Source organism: Alligator sinensis, unplaced genomic scaffold (assembly GCF_000455745.1).
Source record: "Alligator sinensis unplaced genomic scaffold, ASM45574v1 scaffold1032_1, whole genome shotgun sequence".
In the NCBI taxonomy this organism is placed as follows: domain Eukaryota; kingdom Metazoa; phylum Chordata; order Crocodylia; family Alligatoridae; genus Alligator; species Alligator sinensis.
The window spans coordinates 1,075,203-1,087,741 of NW_005842450.1; the positions used below are offsets into that span (position 1 = coordinate 1,075,203).

Genomic DNA, 12,539 nt, shown 5'->3' on the forward strand with positions numbered 1-12,539 from the left:
CAGGATGGGCACAGCACCAGCTGCCTCCATGTGCTCGGCATGGGGGGACGGACCCTGGAGTGCAGGCCAGGTTGGAGGCAGATTGCAGCCAACCCTGGAGCTTGATGCCCTGGCAGTGCCCTCCAGGCAGGGGGTCCCCGGGCTGGCTGGGCGCTGGGGCAGCCCCTGCACCAGGGAGATCAGTGCCACGGTTTCACCCCACACTGGAGCTCAGTCTCATCTTTAACTGGCCCTCAATCCTGGGTCTGCCCGTGGCGGGGAGAGGGCGCCTTGTACCCTGTGCTGCTCAGAGCCGGGCTCCACACACAGCCAGGGAAGCACGTGGGGATGCACAAGAGCAGAGCCCCAGTTGCCTGGTTCAGCCCCATGGGCTGGGCTGAGTCGCTCCAAGGTGGCCGGAGCTCCGGCCACCAGCTCTGACCTTGGTCTTTCCCTGGCCAAGCACGGACGCTGCCCCGCTGCCTCCATCTCTCACGAGGACGATTCTTGCTGCGCGCCAGGCTCCTGCCACCTCCGCAGAACCAGGCTGGAGCTCTCTCAGGGCCTGGAGGAAGCCACGCTTTTGTCAGCCCCTTTGAGAGCTGCCAGCCGAGGATGCAATGAACTCGTGTGCACTTCATTATCCCTCTCCCCCGCCGCCAGGCCCACACGCCTGCTCCTCGGGCAATTCATCTTCGCAGCCCCCAGCCCCCTGGCTATTGTGTGCCCGAGGCTGGGGAAGGGTGTGTGTGGGGGGGGACACACGGGCGCTGGGGTCTGCTCCGTGCAAGCATGGGGGTGATGGGGGGGGGAACATGCCAGGGAGCAACTGTGTGGGCTGATTGCATGAAGGCCCTGGCTCAGAGGGTCCTGATCCCCTCCAAGCTGTGCTGGGCTGAATGCTCCCAGCCCTGGGGTCCAGAGCACCCTGTAGCCCCAGCCCCTCCCTGCCTGGGATCAAGGGAGAGCTCAGGGCCCTGTGACATGGGTGGGTGGCCTGGGCTGGCGCCCCTTGTGTTGTCTGGCAGTGATCCTGCTACCCCTAGACCACCCCGGTACCCCGCCAGCAATGCAGACATTGCCGCGTAGGCCGAGGCATTGCCAGCATGAGATGCTGGGCACTGGGGCAGAGGGGCACTAGGTAGGAGGGGTGGGGTGTTGCAGCAGACATCACTGCACATCTCTGCACACTAGTGCACACATGTGCACGTGCCAGAGCATGCCAGGAGATTCTAGCATCTCCCCCCCCGCCCAAGGCAGGCAGCTCCCCTTGCTCCAGCTGCGACGGGGGGAAGGAGCCAGCGGAGGGGAGTGCTGGCCACAAGGGTTCAGGCACCCCGCCGACAAGTGTGATTCGGAGCTGCCGACTTGGCCTGCCCCCGACAGACTGACTGACTGTGCAGCTTGGGGAGGTCACTCAGGCCCACGTGCGCACACACGCGTGTGCATATACTCTGCCCTAGGGCAGACGGCAGTGGTTACACAGAGGGGCCGGGTGGGGGCTAGCCGGGAGAAGCTCCAGGGCAGAGGAGCCAGGCTGGGTGGAAAGTCCAGCAGTCGCTGCCCTGTGCAAGCCCTGCCACCAGCAGCCGAGCAGCAAAGCCCCTACCTGTGCAAGACCTGCCACCAGCAGCCGAGCAGCAAAGCCCCTCAGAGAAGGGCATTGCTGAGAGCTGGCCAGAAAATGCAATGCGCCTCGTGCCCCGCAGACCAAGCCAGCGTATCTGGCCCCGCAGTGAGCCCCATCCCTGCAATCGTGAGCCCCTCCCCTGTGCTCGCTCAGCCCCATGGCTCTGCCCCAACTCATGCCATGCAGCTGGCAGGCGGCGGGGCTGCGTGACTCGGAGCGGGGCGGCCTGGGGAGATCCCATGGCAGGTCGGGAAGCAGGAGGGCAGCTCCAGACCTGGGCTCTGCCCTGCGCCGGGAGCTCGGGAGGGAGCCGGGGCTGCCTGCCATTAGCCATTCTCTCGGCATCCTCCCCGTGGGCAACATGGGAACAGTTGGAGCCCCTCAAAGTCGCCCGGATCTGCGTCTTTAAGGTGAAGCAGCCGGCTGTCTGGCAGCCCCCGGCCGCTCATCTCCCGGAGGTGAAACAGATTGCAAGACAAAGAGCCGGGGACAAAGACAGGGCTGCCGTGCCCCTGGGAAGGGTGGGGGTGTGCATGTGTGCACACGTGCGTGAGTTTGGGGGAGCCCACTGAGGGGCAGCAGCCAAGCAGGGGGGCGTCCAGCACCATCACCCCATTGCATGCGCCAGGTCATTGCCCTGAGGCTGCTGGGCGAGCTGGGTCTGGCTGTGCCTTCGGGGCCCCCGGCTAGCTCTGTGAGGCTCAGATGTGCCCCCCTGCCCCAAGTGCTGCTCTCCCCGCCTCCCCTCTGACCCCAGAGCAACCTCTGGGTGCACCTCTCTGCCTCTGAGCTGCCAAGTGCCCTGAGGATGGGGAGAGGCAGGAGGCCAGCCTTCGTGGGGTCTGTGCTCCCTTCCCCATCCTCCTCCTCTCTCCCCTGCTCCCCGCCAGGCTGGAGGGGTCCCCTGCTCCTGCTGATGCCCTCCCTCCCTGGAGCAAGGCCTCCCTGGGTGCTCTGTGCTGCCCAGGAACAGTTGGGCTGCCAGGTGGCCTGGGGCTGGCACCGCTCCCCCGCGGGACCCCAGCCTGTCACGCCGCAGGGCGACAGCCATGCCTGGCACCTCACTTGGCAAAGGGGCTCTGGCTCCGGGCAAGATTTCCAGGACCCCTGTGCCAGCAGGGTGCCCATAAGCAAGGTGGGGGCTCCAGTCACTGCCTCCCCACCACCACGTCCCTGGTTTTTGCAAGGGAGGGGACCTACAGCTTGCACACCTGAGTGCCTGCGTGTGCATGTGTGCACATGCCTGTCCTGCACACACAGGCCCCCGGGCAGGGGGGTGCTGGGGGAGGCATTGGACCAGCTCAGCATCTCCCAGCTGCCCCCATCCCTTGCTGCCTCCTGGGCCGCTGGGCACCGTGGCAGGCAAGTCAAGGCACGTGTCTGCGTCCGCACACTTGGCTGCACCGTGGATCCAGGCCCCTTCCAGGCTGTGCTGGGGTGGGGGCCGGTGCCCCCCGCAAGCAGCAGCCTGCCGCCTGCCCTGCTGTTCGCACGGTAACTGGGTCATCCCAGGCCGCAGCCTGGGCTTCTGCTGGCCTCGGCCTGTGATTGATGGCATGGGAAATGCAGCTGACACCCCACTCCCTGATGGTGATTAACGCCCCCAGGCTGGGAGCGGGGAGCCTGATTGCCTGGGGGCGTTGCATGAGCAACAACTGCACGCAGGACCAGGCTCCCAGAAGATGCTAGGAAAGGGTCAGCGGGTGCACCCACCACTGGGGCAAGGGGGGCATCTTGTGTCCTTCAGTGCAGGAAGGAGGGGAAGGAACCGCTTGCCCCGTCCCCCGGACATGGGGCAGCAGGTGTCAAGCCTGGTGCCTGGGGCAGGGACAGGGCACAGACTTGCCGTGGGCTTGGGGCTGGGCCCAGCTCTTTAATGAGGGGCTGCCACAGGCAGAGACCCCCAAGTGCACGAATGCCCCAGGGGACTTAGGCCCTTCTTTGCTCCATCCCGGCCTCAGCTAGGAGCCGCCCGGGCCTTCTTGCCGAGCCTGTGGCTCCATCTGGTGCAACCGGGCGGCAGTGCACGAGGGGATGCAGGGGTCTGGCGGCTCTTCCCTGCTCTGCGCTGGCTGTACACCCTGGAGAGGGCTCCCTTCGCTCCAGGGAAGCAGCCCCACCACCCCCTGGCTCGAGGGGAGCCGGGACAGAGCTGTCCTGCACTCCAGCCAGCGCCTGCTGGACCCACAGTGCTCCCTGGGGCTGGGGGGTATGTCCCTTGGCATCTTCTTTGCCCTGCACCACGGTCCACCGGTCAAGGAGATGGGGGGCTGCATCCGTCCAGGTTCAGGATGCCCCGGCCCAGCGAGTGCCCTGCCCGGGCCCTGGCTCAGGCTGGGCACTGCAGGCTGCAGTAGTCAGCGGAGCGGAAGAAGTTGTAGACGTTCACGAGGGGGAACATGAGAAGCACCCCGAGGAGGGACCCCAGCTGCTCCGTCGCCCCGTACCACACCAGGGCACCGTGGCTGCGGCCCCGCAGGATCACCCCGGTCATCACCTTCACGTAGGACAGGGTGCCTGTGAAAAGCACCCAGCATGCGACCTGCGGGCACAGAAGGGGCAGCCCTGTGGCTCTGGATAGGCAGAGAGGAGATGGGGGGCATGCACAAGGCACCCCAGGGAGGGGGGAAGACGGCGGGGAACGAGATGCTGCCACAACTACTTACAACGAGCGCAGCTCCCCAGGCCGAGCGCTGCAGGAGGGGGCAGGGGCTCATGACCGCCATGGCCATGTTGTAGGCTCCGAATCCCGTCCCGGTGACAGAGAGGGCGCCGAGCAGGGCAAGAGACCTGTGGGAGACACGCCGAGGGTGACTCCGGCTCCATCTGGGCCCAACAACCCGCCACGGGGGAGAGATGCTGGCCCGGCGGTCCCAAGGCAAGCAAGCAGGTTTGCATTAAGCCCTCCGATGGCGTAAATCCCACAACCAGCCTGCCCCAGCTCCGCTCACCGCGTGTGGAGCTAGGAACCCAGGAGCCCCCCAGCACCGGGCAGGGGGTCGTACCTGCCGGGCAGGAACATGGCGATGGTGCAGGCCAGGGGGTTGGCCATGGCGCTGAGCGTGGCCGAGAGGTGGTAGGCCACATTGCCGTAGGGCAGGCAGGAGTAGGCCTGCACGGACGGCAGGATCCCGTTGGTCAGCGCGTTCACCCAGGCCACGAGCGCGTAGATGCTGGCGAGCCGGGCCGGGGAATAGGCGGCCGTGTCCGCGTCGGCCTCACCGGGCGCTTTGCCAGCGCTGCCTGGCTTGTCCTCCCCGCCGAGCTCGTCCCCGGGGGAGCCGTGGAAGGGGCTGAGGTTGACGTCGCCGGGGAACAGGCTTTGCTGGGACAGCTCCCGCGCCGCCGGCAGCCGCGTGAGGAAGAAGAAGGACGCCAGGCAGGCCAGCATCATGGCAGCCACCAGGAGGAAGAAGACCAGCGGGGGGAAGCGGGCTGGGGAATAGCGGGTCTCCAGGAGGACCTGGGTCCCGTTGGCCTCCCGGGTGACGTTGGCACAGTGGGTGACGCCGGCACCCTGGGCCAAGGCGACAAGGGCGGGGAGGAGCCCGCTGAGCCCCTCGCCCACGAAGAAGGGGGCCACGTAGCGGGGCTGCAGCCGCACCAGGAAGGGCAGGAAGGTGACGGAGGAGGTGCAGTCCACCAGCGCCAGGAAGAAGGTGAGGATGAGGAAGGCCGTGCTGTGGGGGGCTCCGGCCACGTGCGTGGTGTAGCCCCACAGGAAAGCCAGCAGCAGGCAGGCCAGCACGCCCGTGGCCACCACGGCGTAGATCACGGGCACCTCGCTCAGCGCGCCGGGCCGGAGCCGGTGCAGCAGGGTGACGGCCAGGGGCCCCACGTTGGCCAGCTGGATGACCACGGTGATGTAGGAGGGCAGGTACCAGTGCTCGGGCAGCACGGGCACCAGCAGCGGCAGCTCCACCCACAGCCCATTGATGGCGACCCAGGAGCCAGTGCCGAAGACGCAGGCCAAGAGGTGGGTGAGCAGCGCCATGGCGGGGCAGCCCCGAGGCTCGTCCTGCTCCTGCGGGGAGAGGGCACGGCGTGAGGACGGCGCAGCCCCCCCCCCCCAACCAAAGCAGCAGGGGGTGCTCTGCAAACACCAGGGGCGAAAGGGCCAAGAAAGCCCGAGTGTTTGTTGCAGCCAATGTAACCCCCGTGCAGCATCCTGCACCTCCATGGGCCATGAGGGCATCCCCCGGGGGCATCCCAGAGGTGAAGGCGTCATGCAAACGCCTAGCCCTTGTCCTGGGTGCGGGTTGGCATACCCTGCCTGCTTGGGTCTCGGCCCCTTGCAGAGCTTCACCCAGGCTTCTGAGACGGGGCATTGGGCTGATCCAGCCTGGCAGTGCCCATGTCCCTGCCCCCGACAGGCAAGAGGGAGCCCTTACCTTGCCGCTGTCCTCAATGCTCCCCAGAGCTCATGCCAAGCCCGAGTGCTGGCCACACGCTCCCTGCCAGCCTGGCCGTGCCTGGGGTTTACGGCAACCCGGAACCGAAGCCCAGGAGTGTAAATGCACCCGCCAGGCTGTCAGCAGCTTCACCTTGAAACCAGAGTCCTGCGTAATCCAGAAGGGCTGAGTCAGCTTCCCCCTTCCTGCCCCGGCTCCTCCTCCCCGCCGGAGCACCCGGCCAGGGCTGAGCCCCACGCGAGGAGCCGGGCCCGCTGCCCACCCTGCCACGCAGACCCCCACGGCTGCCACGCTCAGCGCCGGGGCCGTGCAGCCATGCCCGAGCGCTGCCTGGGTGCTCTGGAGGGAGCACAGCAACCAGGAGGGCTGGCACTCGGGTCGGGTCACGTTGCCAGACCCATTGTTAGCAGAAGAGGTGCAGCTCCTTCCCTCGCCTCCCCCCCACGGTGCTGGCATGGCTGCGGGAGACCGCCTGGGGCGTGTGTGCACGGACCTGGACAGGCGCCGCACGGCGTGGGAGCGCAGGCCTCAAAGGACAGGGGGGCCGGGTGGGGATGCCCCTACTCTCCCCCTTCGGGCTGAGCCTCGTGCCTTTGAGAGCCGTTGTGCAGCTCGTTCGGGAAGGAGGAAGTGGGAGCACACCGCAGGGCTGGGGCCGGAGCCGAGCCCCTCTGGAGAGCACTTCACATTCCTCCTGCCTGAGCTCAGCAGGTTTCTCACCCAGGAAGCCTCCCAGCCCCCTCGGGGACCCGGGAACCTTCTCCCCCTCGCACAGGAGGGGAAACTGAGGCACAGCGTTGCCACGTTGGGGTGCACGGGAGGGCAGGGGCCCAGCAGACGCCACGCGGCCCTGCATTATTGAGCTGGACTGTGACTGCGGGTAGTTCAGAGCCCGGCGATACAGAGAGCCAGGCCCCCGGGCATGCCCCCGCCGCGTCGGCGCTTGCACACGTGATCCTCGGGCCAGGGTGCACGTTGGTGACCTGCGGGCTGGAGGGCAGTCACTCGCCTCCCTGGTTTCAGCCCCAGGGAGACCACAGGCTTCAAGGCCCTTACATCTCCTGCCCGGTGCAAGCCCCCCTGCCTCTCTCCATGGATGCAGGGTCCCAGGCCGCCTCGTGCCTCAGTGGACCCAGAGGCGGGACCCCAGGACTCGCCCCGCGAAGCCGCAGGCCTGGCACAGCTCGAGTGCTAGCGGTGCTCAGGAGAGCGCGCCAGCCCCCTGCACCCGGCACCGGCGGCTGGAAGAAGCAACAGACAAATGCGTTGGCAGTGCGGGGCGAGCCGGCCCTTCCCGAGACCCACCCGGAGCTGATGAGCAGGTTCAGGCGGCTTCTCCGTCTGTGCCCCATCGGCACACATGTTGGCAGCCTCCTTCGTTTGAAGCCACTTGGGCTGCTCCCCTCTGCCTGCCTTTCCCCGACTGTTTCCCTCTCACGCTTTTAAGCAACGGCCGGACCTGAATCCTGCAGGTCAGCTGGATGGTTACTTCTCCAGGCCATCTACAGAAGGCTTCCTGTCCCCACTGCCACGTGGCTGCTTGGCCTCCGTCTTACCAATGCCCAGCTGCGACTAGGTCCTTCGCACCAGGAAGGTTTTAATCCGCCTCCTCCATGGACGGATCTAGAGTTTTGCAAAGCGGGGTGCGCAGGGTGAGGTGCCTCTTCCCATATAACCCAACACATCTTTCTCCAGCGAAAAAGAAACGGGAAGCTTTGCTCGTGTGCTAGGGGCCTAGGGCTGGGTTATTTGGTTGAAGATCGAAGCAAAAACAAAGACAGCTTCATTGCAATGAGTTCAGAAAAAACAAAGCTCCACAGCTGTGAAGTAGGAGCTTCACGACCAGGAGCAGCTAGAAGCAGCTGCATGGCAGAAGAAAGGCTGGCGTGACTGGTGGGGCATCCAGGACACCAAAAAGGAGAGAGGGTCGTTAACCCCTGTGGGATGAAGAGTTTAGGAGGGGTCTGGTAGATGGTAACGAGCTATGAATTCAATCAACGCTGTCCCTGCTGCCTGGCTAGCAATGCTGCTGCTGGTGCCACGCGGTTGGTTTTAAGGAACCAGGAAGTCAAAGGGGCAACCTTTGGGGTTAAAACCAGCCGGGCCGGGCAGTCCCTCTTTGGAAATGCTCCTCTGGAGCCCGGATGAGGATGGGGCGGCAGGAACGAGCTCTCCACGCCCCCACCCCGAGCCCTGGGCTTGTCTGCAGAGCCAGGCTCGGTGCCATGCTGGGGCGAAGCGTGTTTTGCTCCCAGTGCCTGTTTGGCCCCTGTCATGGGGTTGCACTAGGGATGGACTCTGCCCGTCCTGCTGGGCGAAGGTCTCACTTCGCGGCTCCTTGGTGGAGCCAGGGAAGTAGCTCACCCGGTTCAGGCGCCCTCACTGCTGCTCCTATGGGGTCCCCCAATGCAGGGAGGGGGGCTCTAACCGCGTCTCTCTCTCCCTTCAACCGTGTGCAGCCCCGCGCCCCCGAGCACCTGGGCACACACGTTCCCCAGCCCGTGCCTGGGTGAAGTGGCTGAGGTTGCAAATCGGTGCTCAGGAGCAGTTGTGCAAACAGCAGCTGCTCTGACAACCTGCCGCCCCGCTGCTGGAGTCCTAGACCGCCAGTCCTCTCTGCATTTCCTCTCCCACCCCTTGGCCTCGCTCTCTGCAGTGGCAAACTGCTTTCTGCGCTTCCCTGAGCTCCGCCACCAGCTTCGGGGTCATCTCCGCGGTGGGAAATTTCCCATCTCCCACCCCTGGAGCGATGTGGAGTCCTGCCACGGGGCAGGGGGCCCGGCGTCCTGACTGCACTCCCTGCCAAGCTCCCGAGCCCACCTGAGGACACGTGTAGAGGCACGGGACGCAATGCGGCAGGGGTTACCGGAGGGTGGCGGAGCTGTTACGAAAGGGCGGCTGAGCTGGACGAACCGGCTTCTTGCTGCGATAAGATAACAGGCCTTCCTGGTCAATGCAACGGGGGAGGCCCCGGCACTGGACTTCTGCAGAACAGGGCAGGATATTAGGACACGGGGTTTCGTACATCCGTGCGGGGTGGAGGGGGGCTCCCTCCACATTCGCATCTTCATCCACCCTCAGACATGCTGGTCTGTCCTCTGCCCCTGCCAGACTTGGTGGCACATTTCCTGTCGTCCCCCCCTCGGGAGGATGCAGTGGGCAGGGAGCCCGAGGGGTGGGGGGCACGGAGGTGCCGGGGCCTGGGGGAGCCGGGGCTGCGGCTGGGGAAGCTTTTCCCTCTGGTGAGCACCAGGTGTCACTCGTGGAGCAGCTTCCGCGGCTGCAGCTGCTGCACGGGTCCAAATGCAGCTGAACCCGGAGCAGCTACAGGTATCGGTTGCTGCCCCCAGCAGCTCCAGACCATTGGCACGTGCCTGAAGCCCCTGGCACCCCACCGCCGTCTCCATCTTCAGACGTGTGCCCTGGGAGGTGCCCGGGGGTGAGAGGAGGGATTTGCCCCCGCACCAGCCCTGCTGGGGCGAGGCTGGCCCTGCACTGCAGGGCGATGCATTGCTAGAGCTGCCCCTCACAACTGGGAGATCCCGGGGGCTCGTGCCCAGCTGGGGCTGGGGGCGCTCAGCACCGCGGCTGCACAAAGCAGCCGCCTCCAAGGCCATTTCCAAGTCTAATGGGACGGGGGCGCACAAAGGAGCATAATCGGCGTGGCCGGGCAGCCCCACGGCCGCACGCTCCGCGCCTGGACAGAGGCGGGCGGCGGCCCCCGACGCAGACGGCAACATTTGGTAGCCGAGTGGTACCGGCGGCCTGACCCTCTGCCGGGTTCGGGCCTGGAGGGAGGGGAGGGGGGTGGGGGGCAGAGGAGAGGAGAGGAGAGGAGAGGAGAAGAGGAGCCCCCGGCCCCGAGCTGAGGTCAGAGGTGGGGATGCTTCCCGTTCCCGGGCTCTGGGCTTCTGAGCGAGCTCCTGCCCATCACCGCAGGCATGTCCGGCACGTGGATGGATAGGACCTGGGCAGCATCCCGTGCCAGCCTGGTGGCACCTGCGGGCATGCACCGCACCCGACACAGCCTCAGTTTTCCCATTTCCAAAGCTGGCAGTTCAAGCAGGCTGGGTTGGCATGCATGGTGCTCAGGGGGCCAGCACGGGACCGGCTTTCCCAGCCCCCCCAGCTTGACAAAACGGGTCACGTTGCTGGTTAGTGACTCTGTTTGGCCCTGGGTCCTGAGCCAGGCACAGACGGGACTTGGAAGAGGGGAGCCTGTGGGGGCCGGGGTGCTGGGAACGGGGAAGGGGGTGCTGCAGGTTGCCTGCAGCTCGGGACACATTTGCATGCGATCTCCATGTGAATGGAGCAGGTCAAGTTGAAAGTTGACAGGCTTGTGCCTGGGGGTCCGGGCGGGGAGGGGCCGGGGCGTGACAAAAGGAGCCGGTCCCCAGGGGCCCGCCCGCGCCTGCCGCTCCCGGCCCCACCGCCAGCCGCCGGCACAGCCATCTGGGGAGAGGGCACCCGCCGGGGCCCTCGCGGCCGCATTCGCCGTCACAGTCATCAAGTGGGAACAAAGGGGCGTCGGGCCCGGCCGCGGGGAAGTCTGCGCCCGGTAAATCTCCATCTGTCAGCCTCCTGCCCATGCCGGTCAGCTCACTGCAAAGCCCAGACCTTGACCCCTGACCCCGCAAGTGTGCCTCCTGTCTGCGGGGCCGCCGGCCTCTTGCACATGCTGCTCGCCCCCGGACGTGGCTGCCTCGCTGGGACCCTGCGGCGGGTTGTCCCTGCTCGGGGGCAAGATGGAGAGAGGGGAGCAGGGACAGGAGTCCCCATCCACCCACCCTGGAGGAGGCAGCAGAGATGGGGGGACACACAGGTGCGACGTCCTGGACACAGCAACAAATTGGGACAGGGACACAGCAAGAAGGGTCCTCGGGCTCCAGGGGCAGCTGGCAGGAGCCATATCAAAGCACCAAGGTCCCTGGAGATGCCCAGGCCCCAGCTCTGCGTGTGCCCGGGGTAGCCATGCCCCGGCGCCTGGAGAAGAGCTGACAGCCCCTCCTTTTCTCACAGGCCCCACGAGCAAGGCATACTCTGGACCCACTCCCATGGCACAGCCACGCCAGCTCCTTCCCTCTGCCCGCCTCGCAGGAAGGTGATGTGCAGCCCTGTGCCAGCCGGGCATCAGAGTGCCCTGCATTGGATGCTCGGTCCCTGGCACACTCTGGGCCTCACCATGCAGCGTGTGGGCAGAGGGGTTCATCCAGACCAGGGCTGGAGAGGCCTGTGCGGGGGTTAATACACCTGCTGCGGTTTCCAGTGAGGCTGGGCCCAGGGAGATGCATGGTGGGGATGCAGGGCACTGCTGGCAGGGATGCCCCAGCTCCTGCTGCCACAGCATGGACATAGCCCACCGGGCAGCAGCTTGGGAGCCACGGCAGCCCACTGTGCAGACACGGCTGGGTGGCTCCTATATATCTCGGTCTCAGTGCGGGGGCTGGAGACTCGGTCTGGGTTCAGAACAGGGGGGCGGAAGTCCTGGCCCTGAATTCACGGGGCTGGGACCTCTGGACGATGTTGCTCTGGCTCTGCCCAGCCCCGGCCGTGGAGTCCGAGCCTGCCTGCGGCCTCGAGCACTCACCAGCAAGGGGTTTCTGCCCCACGGGTGGAGCCGCAGGCCAGGGACGTCCTCATGAGTCTCTTCTTTTGGAGCTAAGCCATCCCTTGCAGTCTTGGTGCTGCTGGCGCTCGGCCCCCTGATCCATTGGCAGGACATGGCCAGGGAGCCAGCGGGCAGGGGACTTGCCAGCTCCCCTCCTGCTTGGGGCTGTGCCCGCTGCCTGCCAGGCTCTCCCCTCCCTGCTCCGGGGAGCCCGGACCTCGCAGCGCCGCGTGCTAGAAGGGGCTGATTGTACTCGCCGCTCTTGTTCTGCAAGGGCAGAGCCTGCTCGTTGGCGGCGTCAGCTAACGAACCTTGGCAGCGAGTCTTCCCTCGGCTGTTACAGGGAGGGGCAGGTCACGGTCTCGCTGCAGGGCTCCAACGGCTGCCTTCAGCTCCGGGAAGCGCTCGGCCTCCCCGGCGCGGGGTCTGGGAGCCCAGGGACCGGACTGCACGCAGAAGAGGGGTGGGATCGCCATGCGCTGCACTCGCCGGTCCATTTTAAAGGGGAAATGGCCCATCCCAGCTGCAAAGGGGACAGCCATCCAAGTTTGCTCTGGAGAGAGAGATGTTTGCCATCCTTTCAAGCGTATCCAGGCATTAGCTGGGCTGGGCCAGGACCACGGGTGCCTGGGAGAGGCCTCGTGCTCCTGCTGGGTGGGGGCTTCGGCTCACCTCCCCGTCATCCCGGGGGATCTTCCCCAGAAGGGCGAGGCCTGCGAAGCTCTCCCCGTCATCCTGGGGGATCTTCCCCAGAAGGGCGAGGCCTGCGAAGCTCTCCCCGTCATCCTGGGGGATCTTCCCCAGAAGGGCGAGGCCTGCGAAGCTCTCCCCGGTGGACTGAAACGCCCTGGGGAGAAGGTGCCGACGTTCGCTGGGGAGCGTGTCGGGGCAGCTCCCAGCAGGAAGTGGA

At 66.2% G+C, this 12,539-nt stretch overlaps 1 protein-coding gene across 1 annotated transcript; it reads right to left on the bottom strand.

Annotated features, from left to right (window-relative positions):
* Positions 1–3,465: 3,465 nt before the first annotated feature.
* SLC52A3 (solute carrier family 52 member 3) lies at positions 3,466–6,364 on the bottom strand. Its single transcript, XM_006030510.3, has 4 exons — positions 6,001–6,364; positions 4,615–5,633; positions 4,276–4,399; positions 3,466–4,151 (listed from the first exon to the last, which is right to left on the bottom strand). Exons 2-4 carry the CDS (start codon positions 5,601–5,603, stop codon positions 3,939–3,941), a joined length of 1,326 nt encoding a protein of 441 aa, XP_006030572.1. The 5' UTR covers positions 5,604–5,633; positions 6,001–6,364; the 3' UTR covers positions 3,466–3,938.
* Positions 6,365–12,539: the final 6,175 nt, after the last annotated feature.

Coding starts and splice junctions, on each gene's coding strand:
- SLC52A3 (XM_006030510.3), bottom strand. CDS start 5,603: ATGGCGCTGCTCACCCACCTCTTGGCCTGCGTCTTCGGCACTGGCTCC. Junction 4,400..4,614: donor GCCATGTTCCTGCCCGGCAG/GTACGACCCCCT, acceptor TGTCTCCCACAG/GTCTCTTGCCCTGCTCGGCG. Junction 4,152..4,275: donor CCTGGGGAGCTGCGCTCGTT/GTAAGTAGTTGT, acceptor CTGTGCCCGCAG/GTCGCATGCTGGGTGCTTTT.